The sequence below is a fragment of the Ochotona curzoniae genome, unplaced genomic scaffold (assembly GCF_017591425.1).
Source record: "Ochotona curzoniae isolate NIBS_2020 unplaced genomic scaffold, NIBS_Ocur_1.0 scaffold_2453, whole genome shotgun sequence".
Taxonomy (NCBI): Eukaryota; Metazoa; Chordata; class Mammalia; order Lagomorpha; family Ochotonidae; genus Ochotona; species Ochotona curzoniae.
The window spans coordinates 31992809-32014174 of NW_024467094.1; the positions used below are offsets into that span (position 1 = coordinate 31992809).

At 56.1% G+C, this 21366-nt stretch overlaps 1 protein-coding gene across 2 annotated transcripts; it reads right to left on the reverse strand.

Moving 5' to 3' along the window:
• Positions 1-902: 902 nt before the first annotated feature.
• Positions 903-12938, reverse strand: LOC121169662 (keratin, type I cytoskeletal 19). 2 transcript variants are annotated; one of them, XM_041000245.1, is made up of 9 exons: positions 12680-12938; positions 4164-4497; positions 3250-3332; positions 2974-3130; positions 2660-2821; positions 2413-2538; positions 2093-2313; positions 1657-1682; positions 903-1201 (listed from the first exon to the last, which is right to left on the reverse strand). In XM_041000245.1, the coding sequence occupies exons 1-9, from the start codon at positions 12889-12891 to the stop codon at positions 1080-1082; spliced, it is 1443 nt and encodes a 480-aa protein (XP_040856179.1). In that variant the 5' UTR covers positions 12892-12938; the 3' UTR covers positions 903-1079. The 2 variants fall into 2 exon arrangements, with proteins under 2 accessions (XP_040856179.1, XP_040856180.1); XM_041000246.1 differs by lacking the exons at positions 903-1201; positions 1657-1682; positions 2093-2313; ... (3 more) ...; positions 3250-3332; positions 4164-4497 and adding exons at positions 8868-9313; positions 9435-9560; positions 9668-9829; positions 10153-10309; positions 10544-10626 and having other exon boundaries at positions 12472-12938.
• Positions 12939-21366: the final 8428 nt, after the last annotated feature.

Below are 21366 nucleotides of genomic sequence, written 5' to 3' on the forward strand. Positions count from 1 at the left end.
CAGACCCGAGCCAACCCAACTGGGGCACCTGGAGTTTTCAGCCTCCTGTTTCCTGCCCTCTGCTCTAGGCTGTGGAGTCCAGAGCTATGAGGATTCAAGGCAACAAGTCAAGTGTACAGGGCAGGCATTACTGTAACAGGCCCCAGGGGAGACCCCAGGGAGGGCATGGGAGGCACAGGATGTGGCTCAGAAGGGGCAACAGAAGATGATGTTTATTGGACTTAAGGAAAATCAAGGAAGGCTTCCTGGAACTGGTGTCCTCCCCTCCAGGCATTTTAAAGAACTTCTTGGAAAGACAGCTGGGATGAGGGAAGGGCTAGGGATGGGAGGTCAGGAGTACTCAACTAAAAAAGAAAGGGGGCTTCAAACAGCACATGAGGTGGGTGCCAGAGCAAAGAGGGGGATCCCAGAGTTGGTTCAGAGCAGACTCAGGTTGTTGAGCCATTCAGCAGTAGAGCTGCTGCCCATCATTAAGGCCACGGGCAAGCCGTTCATCTCTGTGCCCACATTGTCCTCCCCTCTAAGCAAGAGATTATCGATCCTGATGGGTGCGACACAGAGGAGATTCTGCACAATGGACGTCACTGGCCACTTGGTCAGCAAGGTGGATGGAGCCCTGCAGAGATGCCATTCCCAGGAAGCTCCCTGTTCCAGGCTCCTACACACCCCTTGGGGTCAACCAGAAGAGCAAGGTCCCCTGATGGGAACTGGGCTTGTCCCAGGCACCTGCGCCCCAGGCACCCCCCCAAGGCATGAATCATAATCATGGAGGGAAAAGGCCATGTTGGAGTAAGATGACAACAGGTGGACCCCGACCTCCTCAGAGAGACCAGTCTGAACCCCAGCAAGAAAAACTGTACATTCTACCCAGAGACATTAGAAGAGGAACAGCGATTCTTTATTGTAGGAGAGGACACCATGCAAAGCAGCTCGTTGACCCAGGACAGTTGCTTCCTGCAGGTCCTGGCCCTAAAAGGTAGAACCCGGACGGGGGAGGCGTGTAAAACTTCAAGCTGGGAGCGTGCTCTTGGGGGCAGGACTGGACTCCACGCAGCCTGGACTCCACGCAGCCTGAGCACTCAGATTTCTCTCTTGCGGGAAGAAACCACCTTGCCATTCACAGACTCCTCAATATGAACACGGAAACCACTGCTGCTGCCGCTGCCGCCACCACCGCCACTGCCACCACCGCCCAGAGAGACTAAGGGGGGGAATAAGGGCAGGTGTCAGAGTAGGGGAGCCTCCCATTCCTCTCCCCAAGGTGGCTGGGAGAACTGGACAGCACCACCACCCAAGAGTGGCCTGAAGCCAGGAGGTCAGGTGCTGAATGAATCACTCGTCAGGGAACCAGCGGCAGCCAAGGCAAGTGCGTGCCCAGCACTGAGCCACAGGTCAGAGATTTGAGCAGCTCATGGGTGAGGCATGATCATGGGCCTCTCAGCTACGAGTGCATGACAAGGAGACTCAAGGAGCCAGCCCTGGACCAATCCACCGCCTTGGAAGTCTCAACAAATCCCAGTCCCATGGGAGCCAACAGAGGGTTCCAGAACAGTGGAGGGCAGTAAGGGGTAAGCTGGTGAGTGTCCCCACCCTGCGGGGTGCAGGCTTTGCTTCTGCTCCCTCCCTGCCCCTACAGGGGCAGTCAAGCCTTCTTACCTTCTCGGATGCCCACATTAGCCATCCTAAAAGAGAGAAGGAACCGAGGTCAGTGGCGAAGAGGGCTCGGGGTGCCTGAGGGAGCCTTATATACAGTCCCTCCCCTCCCAACCTCTCCCTCCACACACACCCGACACCTCTAGGGGCTGGGACATCCTGACTACCCGAGAAGAGAGCTCCTGATCTTTAGCAGTCTAAGAGTTTTCATGCAGACAATGGAAGGTGCACCAACCCAAGTGTTACCATTTAGCTAAGAAATACGATGTACAGAGGTAAGATGACCTGCCTAATGCCATGCTCATAGATCGGTGCAAAGTCCAGACCCCCTCCACACATGCCTCGGACCATGCAAGGAGGTCTTGGGGACCCCTGCTCTATCCCCTTAAAATGGCCCCACAGCCCCATCCTCCCTCCTGATCCTGTGATCACATCCTACTTGGCATCCTGGCCCTCAAGCAGGCTGCGGTAGGTGGCAATCTCCTGCTCCAGCCTTGACTTGATGTCCAGCAGCCTGTTGTACTCCTGGTTCTGCTGCTCCATCTCACAGCGCAGCTCGCTCAGCTGCGCCTCCAGACTGCTGATGAGCCCCTGGATCTGCTGCAGCTGTGTGGCATAACGGCACTCAACCTCCGCCAGTGAGTTCTCCAGTCCAGCTTTCTGCAAGGGTGGGGTACACATATCCAACAGACACATTAGGCAACAGAAGACCTGGGGCCAGGTGGGAGGCAGGGAGTCGGTGGCCGGACGAGGGCCTACCATGCTGAGCTGGGACTGCAGCTCGATCTCCAGCCCCTGCATGGTGCGTCTCAGGTCGGTGATCTCCGTCTTGCTGCTCTGAATCATCTCCGTGTTGGAAGCCACCTCTTTGTTCAGCTCCTCTGTCTGTGAGTCACACACACACACACGCACACACACACACACACACACAAAGTGAGCCCCAGGGGCTTCCTCCAAGGTGCTGAGGGGCCAAGCTGGGGTTGGAGGGGCAGCAGGTCAGGCCCACCTTGGTGAAGAACCAGGCCTCAGCGTCCCGCCGGTTCTTCTCCGCCATGGCTTCATACTGCTCCCGCATCTCTGCCAGCATGCGGCTCAGGTCCACGCCGGGGGCTGCGTCCATCTCCACATTCACCTGACCAGCCAGCTGGCTGCCAAACTCCTTCATCTCCTGCAGGTTGGAAGAGGGCAGAAGAGAGAGCTGAGAGTCTGGGGTCCCCAAGTGCCAGAGGACACAGGGACCCCTGCACCACTGAGCCCTCTGATGGCTGTGAGGAAGGAAGCAGCAATGGTCCCAACCCCCAGTCCTTGCCCGGCTCCCACCTCCTCATGGTTCTTCTTCAGGTAGGCCAGCTCTTCATTCAGGCCTTCGATCTGCATTTCTAGGTCAGTCCTAGCCAAGGTCAGCTCATCCAGCACCCTGCGCAACCCGTTGATGTCGGCCTCCACGCTCTGGCGTAGGGCCAGCTCATTCTCATACCTAGGGAGAGATTGCCCAGGTGAGGCATCCGGACAGCTGAGTCAGATGAAGAGGAAAGCCCAGCAAAGGGGCTGATACAGCAAGGGCAGGCGACAGGGGAGGACAGGACAGGTGCACACTTGAGCCTGAAGTCGTCAGCTGCCAGCCTGGCGTTGTCAATCTCCAGAATGACCCGGGAGTTGTCGATGGTGGCCGCCAGGATCTGCAGGAGATCAAAAGCTGCTGAATTTCAAGAACACCACCCCCCAGCCCCTCTGCTGCATCGCTGCTCTTCCACCACCTCCCTCACTCGCTCACCGAGCTCAAGGGAAGCCTGTGGAGCCTCTGGCACTGGATCCAGCCTCAGCTTAAGTGCCCATCACTTGGTCTGCCCCATGCTACCCTCATGGGACCCCTGAAGTGTTGCCCTCCCTGGCTCCAGATCATGGCCTGGGGCCCGCTGTGGACAGCTCCAACTCCAGCATTCTCCCAGACTCATCCTGAACTAGCCTCTCTGAGCACAGCTCCTGGTCACTGCCTCCTGCACCCCCTAATGAAGCTGTGGACACTTAGAAGGGAGCTAAGAGGGAAAAAAAAAAAAGGCATTTTGGAGATATGGAAACCAGTGTCAGTGAGGAAGAGGGTGGCAGAACCTGGAATGAGATCCCAGGTCCCCTGTGTCCTGACAGTGGATAAGCACGAGGTTCTGGCGCTTCGGACTCCTGAGGCTATACTCCAACACCAAAGTGCCAAGGAGGCAAAGGAATGCTTTATACAGATTCCTGCGAGGTGTATGGGGTGGGGAGGGCGAGTTGCTGACTGTAACTGCCCCCATCTAACCAGACTAGATCTAATCAGGCTCCCAAGAGCCCGCCCACATGGCCTCCATGAGACGTACACCAGCATTTGCACTTGAAAAGCAGGTGCATCACAAGTTGGCTGAGGTTGCACATCAGGCAGTCATCAGCTGGCCAGGAAAGGATTTCTGCACATCAGTAGACACATGCAGGGCACCAGACGCCTGCTCCTCTCTCATTGGCACCCAAGGACTCACCTTGTCCCGCAGTTCCTCAATGGTCTTGTAGTAGGGGCTATAGTCACGCTCTGGGCTGCTCGGGCTCTGCTTCTGGTACCAATCACGGATCTTCACCTCCAGGTCAGTGTTGGCCTCCTCCAGAGCGCGCACCTTGTCCAGGTAGGAGGCCAGGCGATCGTTGAGGTTCTGCATAGTGATCTTCTCATTGCCAGAGAGGAGGCCACCATCACTACCACCAAAATCACCGAAGCCACCTCCAAACCCCCCACCAAAACCACCTCCGGCCCCTCCTCCACCAAAGCCACAGTTCATGCCACCCCCATAGCCCCCTCCTGAACCCGAGGAAACAAACCTAGCAGAGGAAGCAGAGATACTGCGACTCCCACCTCCCCCATAGATGCTCCCCCCACCAAAGCCACCTCCTCCAGCTCGGAGAGAGCCCCCTCGGGTAGAGCCTCCCCCAAAGGTGGAGGAAGAGGTTTGCAGAAACGTGGTAGCCATGGCCAGGCAGCTGGAGCCGACAAGGTCTCAGCCAACACAGTGGAGACACCAGTAGCAGATGCAGGCTGGGCTGGGACCAGAGCGTAGCTTCCGTGGCTGCAGCCGGGGGCTCATTATATACCCCTCAGAGGGTGTTGCGGGGCCTCGTCTCCTCCCACCCGGAACCGAGCCAGCTCCTCTGCCTTCCCAACAAACACAGCTGTCTGCACACCTCCACGTGGCTCCTCACAGGTTGGTTTTGTTTTTTTTTTTTTTAATGCAACAAAAGAGATGATTCAGAATTAATGGTGTTTTGCCCCAGGCCATGATTTTAACACTTGAATTACGGGTCCATCTCTCCATTCCAGGAGAAAAGAGAGAGAGCAACAGGCAGCAGAGTCTTGGAGCCGTCTTGAAATCCCTTGGTGAATTTTGCCTGTCCCAAGGACATTTGGCATGTGCAGACCCTGGCCGCCACCATCTGCTGCCCTACAGACCCCTGCTCCCACAAAGTCAGCTGCCCCACTCTCAGCCAGGAACTCTACTTTCCAAACGTGGCTCTGTGCTAACAGTCTTTGTGTATGAGCCTGCCTGGCTGGGGCTTGAGCTGTAGGCTCCAGGGATGGCAGGAGAGGGGGACTTAAGCCAACCGTGGCAGCCAGAGAGAACAGCAGCATCTGTCCTTTCCTTAGTGCTACCAGACTGTTCTCGTCCTTCTCCTTCCCTCCCTCCAACCTCAGGACCCCCCCCTCCTGCTTCTCCAGTTAACCTCAGCTTCTAGCCCATGGACTTGGCACACTTGCAAAAGCCCAGCAGGCTGTGGACTGACAGGGGCTGATGGATAGTGCTGCCACCTGCCAACTGCTCATGTCCCTGAACTTCTGCTTGCTCCCGGGACAGGTTGGGGCAAAGTTCTGCAGATAAGGCTGGGGCAAGTTTCAGGAAGCCCCTGCCTTCTCCAGGAGAGACAAGTCGCTGCCTAGCAGGGACAGATTAACCCCTGTTTGTCCTGTTGGGCACTGTGGGCCCAGGGAAGGCCTGAGCTGCCTAAACATTCATTGCCAAGGAGAAAAGACACAGGGACATGTTGGGGGGCCAGAGATGGTGAAGATCAAGGCTTCACCAGCCAAAGAAGGGGACTGCGATCAGAGAGGGGGGTACACACTTGGCAGAACTCCCTCCTATATGCTCCAACTCAAGGCCACCTGACACCCATGGGCAATGCCACTGGGATCTATGGCTCAGCCTCTGGCCCTGGCTCCTGGACTTAAATAAAGTCCAAAACTAGAAAGTGAGCAAGAAAAGACGGGGAGAATTCAAAGTAGGGTTCCTGGCCCAAGGCTGCAGGGTAGTGCAGTGGACAGGGCTCTGAGTCCCTCAGACCTGGGTCCAAATCCTGCCCTTCTCAACACCACTTGGGACACCCTGGCTGTAGTGAGTCACTCCCCTGGGCTGCCTCATCCTATCCTCTGAGGACCTGAGTGCTGGGTTGCATATCCAGCCCTGAGATGCCCAAGCACTCTCCCTGGGAGGGAATTTGATCTTGAGCATCAGCACCTGCCCTGTGGACCTCAGTGTGCTCCGGGGCTGAGCAGTATCACCACTCTACCACCAGCTCCTATTGGGCTATGTGAGATGTTCTCAGCCTAGCCCTAAGAACAGGATCGTTTCCTTCCACCACATTCTGCACTGTGCACAAAGCACTCTTGCACCTGCCATCCCCTCTCATCACAAGAAGGAATAAAACTGGGACCCAGAGAGGTGAAGCAATGTGTGTAAGGCAGCACAGCAAGAACAAGGTCTCAGAGCCTCTGACCCCACATTCCTACCTCTGAGCTGGGGTGGAGAGAGAGAATTGCAAGCCTGGGTGGGGCCAGCCAGGCCCCAAGCAAGCACTGGCCCCAGACAGTGCAGTATTGTCTCGGGGTAAAAGGATATTGTCTTTTCCTCCAGAAGAAAAATAATCGAACCCACATCAGCCAGAGCCCATTAAAACCTCTGTAGACACCATGGCCCCAGCAATTACCACGGGAACGGTTACTTGCCCATCACCCCGAGGTACAACCAGCCTGGACTCCAGCCAGTTTCCCCTGCACCCTGACTCGTCTCTCCTTCCCACCCCATACCTTCAAATTCTCCCCTGTGGCTTTCCCTGGGCGAAAAGCTGCAACTGCTCCCTCATGGCTTCAGTCGCAAATTCCTGGCTTCCGTCCAAATGGCTTGGGGCTGGGGCAAGGCCCTGGGGCCTTCTCATTGGTTGGCACCAAGTGGGAAAATTTAGAGAGAATGATGCTGTGTTTGGCCCCCAGCCCAGGCTGCACCCTGGGGTCCCACCACAGGCAGCCTCGTCCAGGAGGCTGGGCCAGTTTCTGTCCTTTGCCCATTGTGGCCAGACAGTCCCCTGGAGCTGGGCCCTCCTGCCCTGGGCCGGAGCTGTGCAGCTCAATAGAAAGAACCAGGGACAGTTTCTGCTTCTGGGTGTCCCATGGCCTCTCACTCAAGCTCCTCATTTTCAATGGGTCCATCGGCTCCAACCCCCAGTCCCAGGACCACAGTGAACATGGAATGGCACATGGGGCCTGTGTCTCCAGAAACGCTGGAACCCTCCCAGTTCCCCAGCTCCCCCAAGGAGGTGCAAGGGACATGGGCACCCCCTGGCATCTGGCAACCTAACCTCCAAATCCCCCCTTTCCTTTGTATTCCGTGTGTGCTGCTTGTTAGCCTCAGTCTGCCAATCAGGAAAATGCAAATAATCCTCACCTGGCCCCACCTAGAGAAAAAGCCCACAATAATGGATAAGAAGGGCCCTACTCACTGAAGTAGCCATGGAGACAAGCAGAGATGAATTGCAGTTCCCATCACCAAGCTGCCATCTCCCTTCCCAGCCAGCTTCCTCAGACGCCAGCTCCCAGACAGGGACAGAGAAGTGTCCCCCACCCACCCCCAGGCACAAAGGCTCCATGCCAGACACCCAAGCCTGTGACCCAGTTGCCTACCCCACCCGTGTGGGCTCAGACCCCACCCCACAGCCACATTCCAGGTGACCCTGGAGCCCCAGGCAGGGTTTGCAATGACAATTAAGGCTTTCACGGACATGGCAAGCACAGCCTAGGGGTGTGGCTGAGCTTCTATCTCCAGCTCCAAGAGTCCCCAAGAGGAGTTTCCTGAGATGGGGTGCAGTGTGTGTGCTGCAGACAGGACGATGAAGGAGGTGGCAGAAGGTGCTTGTGCCCCCAACTGAGCAAGGACAGGGCAGAACCCAGATCCCGGAACCCCACGGGGAAACTAAGGGTGCAGCACCTTCTGCAGGGTGGCAGGAGCTGTGACGGGGCCTTCTCAGGGTGGGGACAGGAAAGGGATCGGTGTCCCTTCTCTTGTCGCTCCTTCACAGGACATACTCACTGTCACTCACCTGACCCTGATCCTCCTGGCCAGGGCCTTCTGGATGACCTCTTGTTCACCTCGAATTGGCTTGGTTCTTGGCAGGGATGGGATCATACCCATCCAAGGCACAGTCACCCCAGGGAAGCTGGGACTTTGTTCCAGACAAACCATGTCAGGGGTCTTTATGGGAGGTCTGGGTCACAACTGGGTCCCGTTCCAGGCTCCTGGCCCAGGAACAGACTAGTGGGTGTAAGCGGTTTATGCAGGGATGCCCCAGAAGGGGTGAATGTGTCTGTACTTGCACATACTTCAACAGTCTCACCCTACCCCCCCACACGCAAACCCATGGCTCCAGGCAGATGCCTAACCCCACAGTCCCAGTTTGGACTCAGGGGACAAACATGTTCCCACCTCAAGGGATCATGATGCCAAGCCCTCCTGCCCTGAGGCACAAGTGCTGTCAGCGCTGGGAGACCACGCAAGCAGAGGTAGTGATGACAACACCACCAGCCAAGAACCAGGAAACGCCAGCTCTAGCCCAGGCATTCCCCTGAGTACTTGACGTGTGACCCTGAGCAAGTTCCTCAACCCCTCTGTGTCTGCTTCCTGCTCTGTGAGACACAGTTCACAGCGCTTCCTCAGGCTGCTTTGGTGAAATGGCACACACACACCCCAGTTTTTCAATCCCTGGTTTCATAAGCTTCAATCCAAGACGGAGTGTAGCAGAAAGAAAACTCATTCTGGAAACCAACCCACCTTGGCCAGATATAAAGCAATCTAGACACACAAGGAAGCCCCTATGCTCTAGGGGCCCTGAATTCCAGATTTGTGAAATAGAAGCAGCGCTAACTTTGGTTCAAATAAAACCTAAAGAAGGAGAAACGAGGGCAGGATGAATTAATAACGCAAACCCCCACCTCTCTCGGGCCATAAAGTTTTATTGGCAGCTCAGGGGAAGTGCCCAGTGTAAGGGTCCCTCCGCTCCCATACCCCTACCCAGTGGGCTCTCCCTGCAGGAGGGCAGAGCCCAACAGCCCAGCTTTGACAGCTCAGATAACCTTGGGGGTGGGCAGGTTCTTTTAGTGGATGTCCTGGCCCTCGAGCAGGCTGCGGTAGGTGGCAATCTCCTGCTCGAGCCGTGACTTGATGCCCATGAGCTGCTGGTATTCCTGGTTCTGCCGCTCCGTGTCGGCCCGCACATCGCTCAGCTGCGCCTCAATGCTGCTGATTAATGCCTGGATCTGTGCCAGTTGCGCCCCGAAACGGGCCTCCGTCTCTGCCAGCGTGCCTTCCAGGGCCGCTTTCTGCAGGGAGGATGGGAGGAGGTGCCTCAGCAACACTTGGGCACGGCCATCACCAGCCAGGCTGCCCAAGATTGCCAGGGCTCCAGGTATATGATCCCACCGGGGAACAGGAGCCACATACCATGCTAAGCTGCGACTGCAGCTCGATCTCAAGACCCTGCAGGGTCCGCCGCAGGTCAGTGACCTCCGATCTGCTCGTCTTCAGCTGTTCCGTATTAAGAGCCACCTCCTGGTTCAGCTCCTCAGTCTGAAACGAGAGGCAGGGTTAGCACTGAGGCTGACCTTAGGGGGTGCACCTCAAGCTTCTCTCTCTCCCTTCCACCCCACCAGGAATGCCTCCTTCCCACTACATACCCGGCTGACAAACCAGGCCTCAGCATCCTTCCGGTTCTTCTCAGCCATGACCTCATACTGGCTTCTCATCTCACTCAGGATCTTGCCAAGGTCGACACCTGGAGCCGAATCCACCTCCACGCTCACCTGGCCACCCACCTGGCCCTTCAGGACACTGATTTCCTGGAAAGACAGCAGAGTTGAGCATGTCAGGGCCCAGGGCCTGCTGGGTTTGGGGCAAGTCACACACACATACACCCTCCGCTCTTTAAGCCCCAGGTCAAGGAGGAGGGGAGTGGAGTTCAAGTGTAGACCTTAGAGAGGCAGCACAGGGAGTGTAGACCAGAAGTCCATCACCCCTGCCGAGACCCAGCGAGCCCTAATCCATACGCATGGACATGCTGGAGGTGCAGCAAGCACGGCTGCAGCCAGTGAACACGACATAGAAGCATCCTCCACCCTGGGAGGCTGACGCAGGGTGGACAGAGGCACAGCATGTAGCCTACCTCCTCGTGGTTCTTCTTCAGGTAGGCCAGCTCCTCCTTCAGGCCTTCGATCTGCATCTCCAGGTCGGTCCTGGCCAGGGTCAGCTCGTCCAGCACCCTGCGTAGCCCGTTGATGTCGGCCTCCACACTCAGGCGCAGGGCCTGTTCCGTCTCGAATCTTCCAAGGGAGAGGACAGAGTTGAAATCAGACCAGAATTACCTCTGCACCTCGGAAGACCCACTTTGGCAGAGGGTGGAGGGGTTGCTTTGGACCAGCTGGGGTAAGGAAGGACAGAATCCAGACCCCCCTACACACACATACACACACACACACACACACACACACACACACACACTGTACCAAACCCCTGAAGGGCCCAGGCATGCCAGCGCCTGGTGGGTAGTCACTCACTTGGTGCGGAAGTCATCCGCAGCCAGACGTGCATTGTCGATCTGCAGGACGATCTTGGAGTTCTCAATGGTGGCCCCGTGAATCTGGAGGGCAGAGAGGGGGAAACTGGCACCGGCAGCACCAGGGCAGCACATTGCCGCTGCCCACCCACCTTCTTCCTCTGCCCATGCTCTCTACAAACCAGAGCCCCGGCCACCCATCTGCTGCCCAAAGACCTGCTCCCTGGGAGGCCTTGGAGTCAGCCCATGGCCAGGAGTCAGAGCTGAAGAAAACGCTGCAGGGGAAGCAGGGCTGGAGATTGGCCAGGACAGAAGCCTCGGTGACCTGCCTGCACTCAGTGAAGCCCTCAGTGCCCTGAAGAGGGCGCATAAGCCAGACACAGGGGAACAGAGTGCAGCCGGATGGAGAGAAGTACACCCCACTCTAACCACGTCTGCCTGCAGGGGGAACCCCACTTGTTGCATCTCTACTCTGCACCAGAAGCTCAGTGCTTCATCTTTGCAGCCTCTGGAAGCCCCACTGCCAGACCAGAGGTGGGAACTAAGCCCCAAGATGCTCCACCCTTGCCCACCACAGCTGAGGCCCCTCGATTGACCACTGACTAAGGGGGCAGTGTTTTTGAGAGAGCAGGTTCCAGTTCATGAGCCAGACTACCAAGGGATGATTTTGTATGCTTTGGGAATGAAACAGACCAGAATATTCATCTACAATATAGGACTGGGAAGGTAAAGGCTGACCCTTGGCACCAGCCGTCAAGTTATCACTTGAGGTGCCCAGGCTCTGCAACCCATTTTAGTTTCCCACACCCTAGGACGCAGCAGGTGACAGCTCAGCTACTTGGGTTCCTGGTACCCATGAGAGAGACCAGGATGGAGGGTCCTGCTTTCAGCTCCATCCAAGCCCTGACATTTGGGGAAGTGAACCAGTGGATGAGACAACTCTGACTCACTCACTTGCTCTTCATTTCAAATAAATAAAATTTTTTAAATAATGAAATAACAAAGATTATCCACAGTAGAGGAGGAATTGCTTTTAGAAACTCTTGCCTCCGTGCACGCATTGTGAGAACCACAGCAGCGTAATTCTTGTGGGACTCAATCTCATGCTTAGGAGACCAGCGACGCAACTCATGACCACGAGAGAGCAGTGCAAATCGCGCTTGGTGACTCTCCCTTCGCCCCTTCCTCCTCCAGCCCGCAGGGCCGCCCGCCGCTCAGCACTCGCTCGGAACTGCCGCTTGGAACTGCTGCCCCATCATGCCTCGCCCTTCCCCCGCGCTGCCCAGAGCACCGGAGCCCCTGCACCTGCGTCTCCCCAGGTGTGCTGGCCCCGGAGCCCAAGGCAGTAGTAGAGGTCAAGCCTGAGGGAGCAGGAAATCAGATCGACCGAAGAAGAAGGAATGCTGGGGTCCCAGAAGCTGGGAAGGTCGAAAGGAGACCGGCCCTCTCACGCCAAAGCTCCTCTACCTCCCATCTGCGGGCTTTGGCCGCGCCCCCCACCCCCGACCTGGACGTCTAGGCAGCCGAATGCCGCGTGCCATTGGCTGCCACTCTCGGGACCCCATGGCCCGGGCCTCACATACCTGCGGCCCGTTGGGCCTCCCCAGCCTGCAGTCTCGCCCCGCCGCCTCTCAGGGATCCGCCCACTTACCTGCCCGCCCAGCTCCAGTGCCCCTTCCCACCACCCCGCCCTCCGTTTCCTGCTCCAGGGTCCTACCCTCAGGTCCTGCCCCGGTCTCCAGCTCTCTTCACTCTGCCCCAACCTGGGAGCCCTCCCAAGCCCTAATGGGCTCAATTCCTGGAGGTTGCCGGGCGCTCACCACCCACGCTAGCGTCGCGCCCAGCCCAGCCCAGCCCAGCCCGCCGGGCCGGGATTCCGCGGCCGCCGCAGCAGGTGCAAATCGGCCTGCTCAGCCGCTTCCCACCCACCTTATCACGTAGATCCTCGATGGTCTTAAAATAATGGCTGTAGTCGCGGGAGGGTCCGGGTCCCTGCTTCTGGTACCAGTCGCGGATCTTCACCTCCAGCTCGCCATTGGCCTGCTCCAGGGCGCGCACCTTTTCCAGGTACGATGCCAAGCGGTCGTTGAGGTTCTGCATGGTGATCTTCTCGTTGCCAGAGAGGAGCCCGTCGGACCCGGCCAGTGCGACCCCATAGCCACCACCGTAGCCCCCAGAGGACGAGGACACGAAACGGGCCGAGGACACAGACACGCCACGGCCGCCGGAGCCCCCGTGGATGCTGGGGGCGCGAAAGCTGCTCCCACCCCCATAACGCACGGAGCCGCCACCCAGGCCCCCGAAGGTTGAGGCGGCGGATGTCTGGCGGTAACTGTAGGAGGAAGTCATGGCGAGGAGGAAAAGGAGGCGGCGGCGGTGGCAGCAAGGGACAGTGGCCTGAGATGGACACAAGTGGCGAGGCCCTCACCTGGTGCCTTTTATGCCTGCGGGAGGTGGGGGAGGGGGCAAACATGGACACTCGTCCCATTGGTCAGTTCCTGGGCTCTGCCCCAGCCCTCCCCTGCCAGAAACCCTAAGTCCCTGCCCTCTGGAGAGCTGCCCCAGCCCAGCCCACTAGTCCTGGCTCTGTCCTATGAGCACACATTCACCCCACCGTACACAGAGGTAGATGCACCAGTCAGAGGAGCTCACTTCCTGATTCTAACCCATTAACATTCCCAGACTTGGACCACCCTCCTCCAAGCCCTTGCAGCTCTTCTTAGAAACTCCTGTTCGCCCCCTCCCTGCTGACCCCAACCTGTGCCCCTCAGTGTGTTCACTAGATCCCTACTAGACCCTACTGTAAGTCACAACCCCACCCCACTCCCACCTACCCCCAGATCGCCACGCCCTGATTCCTTCCCTGCTTTGTCCCGGCTGAAAAGCATGAGGGTGCTGCCAGCCACAGAGACCCCGCAGCCACACCCTGCTGCAGCCCTGTGAAGCCCAGGTGATAATGGGCGCCTGGGACAGCTGCAGGGTGTAGTGCCTGGGAGCGAGACTGGTGCCTGCACAATCCCAAACCCAAACCCAAGTCTAACCTTCACCACAGGCAGGGCCGCAGAGGGATGAGGGGAAGCTGACCCCTATTCAGGACCCTCAGCACAGCCCCTGTACTTAGACAATCCCATACCCAAAAGCATGAAGCAGCCCAGCACATGAGAACACAGGAGGGGTGCGAGAGGCAAAGACAAGTATCCCACCCATAAGGCATTCAGCACCTGCCACCCAAAGACCAGTCCCCCGTGAGCCCTTGGAGGAGAAGAGACAGAATGACTTGAGTGCCTAGCAGAGTCCTGATGAGGACACAAGAGTGAATGAGCTAGGGAGAGCCATGCAAAGTGCCATACACAACCCACCCCATCCAGCGTTGGGACAACAGCAACAGGAAGGGCCCTGTCCTTGCCACAGGCATCCTCAACCTTGGTCCCCATCCTGGGGAACAAGTACACCATCATCTCAGACTTTGGGGTGGGGGGGTGTCTGGGGCACTGACAGACACCCTGCAGAGCCCAACAGCAGCCTTAGCCCAGCTCCTGGGCCTGTCTCCTGCTGTGTTCACAGTGAGGAGCCCATCTCCCTCTAAGAGGGTGTCAGAGAGCTGTCCCCAACTCCAGCTCCAGGCCTCAGTCTCCCCCTGGGAGATGAGGGGCTCCTCTCAGTCCTACTGTCTGCACAGCGTCTCTTGAGTCATCATTGTGTTCCCAGCAAACAGGAAAACCCACACACAACCCCAAGCTGAGGCTGACAAGAGGGACTCGGGGGCAGGAAGACAGGCTGGGCCTGGGGGTGGGGAGAAAGGTGGGGGTGGCCCAAGGCAGGCCATAAAATAGCAGGGTGTGGCTGGGCTATGGCTGCTGTGACTCACTCTCCTTATCTGTCCCTGACTAGGAGGCCTGGGTCCTGGTAGAGAGCAAGGGACGCCCTGGTGGGGGGCAGGGGCTATTAGCCTGAGAGAGTTGCTGCACACTGCGAGCCCTGAGCCCTGGCCACATCTCTGACTGACCTGAGAAAAGGACCTGGGAGGGGACTCTGCCTTAGGAAACAAAGAATACTTCTACCCCAGGTGGCCTCAACTCCCTAAACTCCAGAGGGGTTTAGAGTCCCAGGGCCCTAACCATGAGAACATGGGGTGGTATGGTGTGCTCCACAGCTCCCACTGGATTCTCAGCAGCCCAGTAGGAAGTATACTCTTGTGTCCATCATGCAGACACGGAAGTGAAGGCGTGGAGCCAGAGACCCACAGCCAAGTGTGTCAGAGTTGGGCTTCCAGTCTCTTGCTCTTCAACCCCGTGGGCCGGGATCCTGAGTGTGGCATTGCTCAGCTGTCCCCTCCCAGGAAGTCCTGCTCCCAGAATAATAACTCCTTTGGGTTCCTGTCCCAATAATTTTGTCTAACGTCAATTTCAAGGACAGACAGAGTCAATCCTAGAGTAACTATAGGGTGGGGTCAGGGGCAAAGCCCTGTTCCTTCTCTAGGACAAGAAACAGGGCCATGCCATGACCAATGTAGCTTTTGACACTTCTCAGTCACCTCAAGAACTCAGGGTAGAAGCTGGTATTGTGGCACAGTTGAGTTAAGCCATTACCTGTAACACAGGCATCCCCTATGAGTCCCAGTTCAAGCCCTAGTTGCTCCACTCCCAATCCAGCTCCCTGCTAATGTGCCTGGGAAAGCAGCAGAACATGGCCCAAGTGCCTGTGTCCTTGCCACCAATGTGGGAGGCCCAGATGAAATTCTAAGCTTCTGCCTTTGGCCTGGCCCAGCTCTGGTCATTGCAGCCATTTGGAGAGTTAGCCGATGCATGGAAGATCTCTCTCCACTTCAAACAAACACATCTTTAAAGAATAAAAAAGCTGAAGGAGAGAAAAGTCAGTGTAGACAAATTCATATCTTAGCCATGTAAATTACCCAGATACCACCCTCTTCCCCAGTGACTATCAACCCAAGGCACTGAAGGTTCCACTGCTGGTGGCCTTGTACCAGTCCACTTCAGTGGCAGGCACTGGGACACCGAAGCATATGCCAGTCTTTACTGCCTGCAAGACACTGGCAGCCTGGCAAGAGCTTAGAGATGCATTTCAGTTTTGATGGAATGGGACAGGTGAAATACTCATATAAATGTTATTCCCTCCTGATGATAATTAATGACTAAAGAGAGTAAAAGCAACAGGTGCTGAGAAATGTCCGTTGCACAGAAGAAGAGAGCTGAGACCTAAGATTTGGAGGTGTGAGGAAAGGGGCAGAGAATGAAGAGCAGAAAACCCATAAAAAAAAAAAATTCTCGACACACACCCCAGGAAGGTTCAGGAATCAAGGCCACCAGTGGTTTTGCAGAGACATGGAAGACAAGATGGGGAGGCAGACTAGCCGGAAGTTGTTGTAAACAGATCCTAAATCATCTATGAAACCAAAGGTGCCCCGATGACTCCCCCATTCCCAACTCAGGAGAAGAGGCGAGATTTGGTCCCAGCAGATGGGCAAAGTTCCAAAGTTTGGTAACATCAGGTGCAGCAGCAGGTGCAGGGATGGCTGCCAGTAATTGAGTCTCCTGCATCTGCAGGTGGGACATGAGCTATAAGTCACCTCACAAGCTGCTTAGCAGAGCCTTCCGCTTAAACAAATCCACTTGCCCCACAAGCCACAGCTCCACCTGGCATGTGTGCCCCAGAGAAGCCCTTGCCTGGCCATTCAGGAAGACATACAAGTCGTCTTCCAAAAGTCATCTTCATGGAAAATGCATGGAGAAAACAATCATGCATGGAGAGCCATGTTGTTTTGCACTAAAATAAACATCCTTTTATTCCATTTTTCTATGGGCTTCCCCAGGTTCTATGATGTGAAAGCATACTCTTTGAGGCCTGGTTTGGAGCAAATCCATGGTCAGGAGGATGGTGGAGCAAACTACACAACCAACTGGCTATAGAGGACATGAAGAGGAGCTCAAATAGAGTGAATAAGCCTGGGACACAGTGCAAAGCCTGGAGACTCATGGTGGGGAACAATAAAGACCGTTGGGGAGCGTGATTAATTCATGTTGACATAACTGAATAGATGACTTTCTACTGCAAATGCATATGGACATGTATGGAAGCGCAAAGGCAGCGGAGGAAACACACAGCCTGACAAGGGATTGCCTCGGAAGGGAAGCTCATTAGAGAATGATAGTGCTGGGGCCCAGTGGGATAGCGTAGCGGTTAAAGTCCTTGCCTTGCACACACTGGGATCCCATATGGGCGCCAATTCTAATCTCGGCGGCCCTGCTTCCCATCCAGCTCCCTGCCTATGGCCTGGGAAAGCAGTTGAGGACATGGGAGACCCGGAAAAAGCTCCTGGCTTCAATTGGCTCAGCCCCAGCCGTGTGGTCACTTGGGGAGTGAATCATCAGACAGAAGATCTTCCTCTCTGTCTCTCCTCCTCTCTGCATATCAGCCCTCCCAATAAAAATAAATAAATCTTTAAAAAAAAAAAAAAAGGACGATAGTCCTGGAGCTTCAGGTTGACCCTTCTGATTCGCCATAGTTACAAAAATGATGTGTTTATGAGCTTCTTGTTTGTTAAAAGTAAACATTTTGTAAGATCTAGCTATTTATTTGAAAAGCAGAGTGACAGAGAGCAGAGAGGCAGGGACAGAGGTATTGTCCATATACTCCCCAGATGGCCACAACAGCTTAGGACTGGTCCAGGCCAAAGGCACTAGGCAGGGACTCCCTCCTAATTTTTCCCATGGGTGGCACAGGCCCAAGCACGTGGGCCACCCCCCACTGCCTTCCCAGATGCATTAGCAGGGATCAGAAGTAGAACAGCCAGTTCTCAGATATGGGATGCACTGCAACTCTTGCCCCTAAATAACTTTTTTTAAGATTTATTTTTTTATTGGAAAGCAGATATACAAAAAGAAGGAGTTACAGAAAGATCTTCCATCTGTTAGTTCACTCCCCCAAGTGGCCACAACAGCTGGAACTGAGCCGATCCAAAGCCAGAAGCCAGGAGCCTCCCTCAGGTCTCCCACGTGGGTGCAGGATCCCAAAGTCTTGGGCCGTCCTCCACTGCTGTTCCAGGCCACAAGCGGGGAGCTGGGTGGGAAGTGGAGCAACTGGGACACAAACAGGTGCCCATATGGGATCCTGGCGTGTTCAAGGCAAGGATTTAACCTCTAGGCTATTGCATCAGGCCCTAAATAACCATTAAGAAATGCTGTTTGGTGAACTTCTAGAACTGGCTGAATTCAACCCAGTATATCCCCCACCCCCATCCCAACAAACAGGAAGCAGAGGCATCGGTCTCACATCCACGCCTACACCCTGGTGTTCTGCTTTGTTTTCTTTGTTCTGTTTGTTGTGAAGAGGCGGAGAGATGGACAAGACAGAGAAAAGGCTCCCATCTACTGGGTCATTCTTCAGGTTTCTACAATGGCCTGAGCTGGGCCAGACCCAAAGCTCAGAGCCAGGGACTCCTTCCAGGTCTCCTTCACAGCTGGCAAGAACCCAACAACTTGAGCAATCAGCGCTGCTTTCCCACAGTCCATATTTCTTTTTTTTTTAAGATTTATTTATTTATTTGAAAGGTAGCGTTACCCAGAGAGACAGGGGAGAGAAAGAAATCCTCCCTCTGCTAGTTTACTCTCCAAACGGCCACAATGGCAGAGACTGGGCAAGGTCAAGGCCGAGAGCCCAGAGCTTCCTCGGCGGTTCTCATGCAGGTGCAAGGGTCGAACAATCTGAGCCATCCCCCGCTGCTTTCCCAGGCACATCAGCAGGGAGCTGGATCCGAAACTAGAGTAGCCAGGACTCAAACCGGTGACCATACGGGAGGCCGACGTCAGAGACAGCAGCTGTGCCTGCTACACCTCAGTCCCCACGTTCTGTATTAGCAAGTGGCCGGAATGAGCCGCCAGAGCAGTATGAGATCCAGGCCCCGCGATATGGGACACAGGCCCCTTGCCCACTGGGACACTTCGGCCTTAAACTGAGAAAAGAAAGAGGAAGCTCCGGCGAGCAGACAGAGACCCCGGAGGAAGTTTCTAAGCTCCCATTCCTCAGGTCCCAGGTACCTGGAGCTGGTACTACTCAGGAAGCAAAGTGGCAGAAGTTTCCTAGGAGACCCCTGAACAAGTAAATGACTTATACCGGGTTTGGTGGGGGATAGCCCCTCCTACCTGGGCTGCCCGAGGACCCCAAACTTTGAGAGCACCAGAAGTTGAGCCCACTCGGGTGTCCTCAGGGCTGGGCAGTGCACACGTGCACTGGGGCTATAGCTGGTGACCTAGTAGAACAAGCACAGCGTATCCCAGGCAGGCCTGCAGCCTGCAGCCATTTGTCAGCACCTCCTGGGAACCCTCTTGCCTGTGGAAAGTCTCTCTGGGCTGTCACGAAAGATCTGTTGAGACAGCAGGCTCTTGGGCCTCCAACCAAGCCACATACTCAAGTGTACAGAGGATGGGAATTGCTCACTTCTCCCTGACAAGGGCACCCCCTCTCGAACAAGAGCCTGAAAGTGGGGCGTAGCCACTAACATAACACTTGGGCCACCCACAGCCCTTAGCAGAGTGCCTGGGTTCAAGTCCCATCTCTACTTCCAATTCCAACTTTCTGGGAGGCAGCAGGCAACAGCTCAAGGACTCGGGTCCTTGGCAGCCATAGGGAAGATCCCAAATGGAGTTCTGGGCTTTCAAACTACAGCTCAGCCCAATCCCAGCCATTGTGAGTGGTTAGGGAAACAGCAGGTGGAAGATCTCCCTCTTTCTCTCTCTCCCTCTCAATCCCTCTTATTTTCAAAGAAAACAAGCAAAATGGAATAAGCCTCAAGAACAGTGGATGTCTATGAGACTAGGAGAGGAAGGGGAAAGAACAGAGAACTGGGGGGCAGAGCAGGGTGGACACCTTCCAGTAATTCACTATAAAGGGGCTGGGAAGAAGCCAGCAGGAGGCTCAGAGCACAGCCCAGGAGCTGCACTTGGCCCTGCAGACCACGGCAGTTGTTGTCCAGATTATGAGGTTGCAAGGTTCTGTCTGAGTGATCATCCATGGTGGGGGGAAGGCAGCAGCAGGGCCAGGGTGGGGACAACAGTGTGGGGGGGGTTCCTTTGCAGTAAGTCCGTGTTTGAGTTGAGAAACTGCAGGTAGTCATGGAGAGCTTACCGACAGTGAAGGACAGGGACAAAAATGCTGACGTGCTTGGATGACAAGCCTGAGACAGGGGCCACGCCTGGAGTGCTGCCTGGGGAGTCGCAGGTGAGTCAGGCCCCGCTCAGTCACCCTCGACTCATTCTCACTTTCTCCTATGAGCCAGCACCACGCTCCCCGACACTGAACAAATCAGGCCTCTGGCTGCTAGAATCCAGCAGCAGACCAGGCCAGCACTGGCCGATCTGTGGGTGACCCAGGCCTTGCTCTGGTTGGGAGGTGGGCAGGCCCAGCAGCAGGAAGTACAGCTTCCCCATGCCCAGACCCGGCCCCTGCTGCAGTCACTTCCCATAAATGGGGAATCAGGAAGGGGTAGGGCAGAGACCTGGGTCAGAATGGTCCCCGGTGTTTCTCAGCATGTCCTCAGGGGAAGAAAAACCAGCCTGACCTGACAGGAACCACCAGGGGGAGGGAGAACCCAGTCCTGCAGAGGCCGGTCCATGGGGGAAGGAAGCGGTCAGCCCTTGGACGCCACATTCCACACCTTGAGAAGCGTAGGGTCGGGGCATCAGGCTGTCCGGGCCCAGGCTGGGTATACGTGTGAGGAGGCACCACTGGGAAGGGCCCAGGCCTGCCTTAGCTGAGACTGCTCTCCGACCTGGCCCTGGCCAGGTCTATGTGAGCTCCATGTGGAGCTGCCCATGTCAGACTTAGCTCAGAGAACAAGCTTCCCAGCCCTGATCCTAGAGCTTACCACCTGCAGGCCCTGAGACCTGAACAGGACACTGCTTCCTCCCCTCTGCCTCCCACCCAACCAGGGGAGGGACTGCTGCCCCTTGGGGACAAAAATCCCCAAGGATCCCACCCTCTTCAAGTTCCTCTGAGTCTATTGAGGTCTGAAGTGACCTCATCTGGGAACCATGGGACCTTGAGCGCAGGAGCCTAAGGGTCTCCCGAGCCTGCCTTGGGAATGGCCTGGAGGAGGGAGGTGAGGAAGGGAGAATGCAGGCAGGCAGGATGTCAGGCAGCCCCACGGAAGAGGAGATACCCACCAGGAGGCAGTCTGGAGAAGACAGCAGTAGAAGGTTCCCCTCTGCGGGACACAGAGTGGTCCCCTAATTGAATATGCAAACAGGTGGAGTTTATGCAAACAGGGTGGCGATGGGGCAGGGTTTAACATGTGTGAGGAGGTTAGCATTTTCCAGCAGTTTCCTGGCATTTCCCCCCCACCCCCCTGGAGTTCAGCTGCCCCATGTTCCTCCTTCCTAGTCCTGGATGAAGTGCAGGTGCATTATGGGAAAGTGGGCGTACTAGATTGGTATGCAAACCGGGGTGAGTAGAGGCACAGCACCCACATCGTGGGAAAATCTCCCAGCTTACTTACCCCTACCTGACTTCCTGCCTAGCTCCCCCTTCTGGCTTCCTTCTGGCTTGAGGCCAAAACTCCAGCTAGCCCTCACTGGGGAACAAGTCTGGGGCAGGACAGGAGTCACCCCCAGGCTCCCATGGGGTCTTTTGGGTGGAGTCCTGGCAGAATGAGGTTCTGCTCACCAAGCACTTCCCCAGTCCTGCCAGCCTCAATGCCTGTGCTGACCCTGCCTTCCCAGATGGAACCCAGGGCTTAGGGTGGGAGCAGGGAGGTGGCTTCTGCTCAGGACCTGCCCTGTGGACATTTTGCAGGACAGCGTCATTGACCAT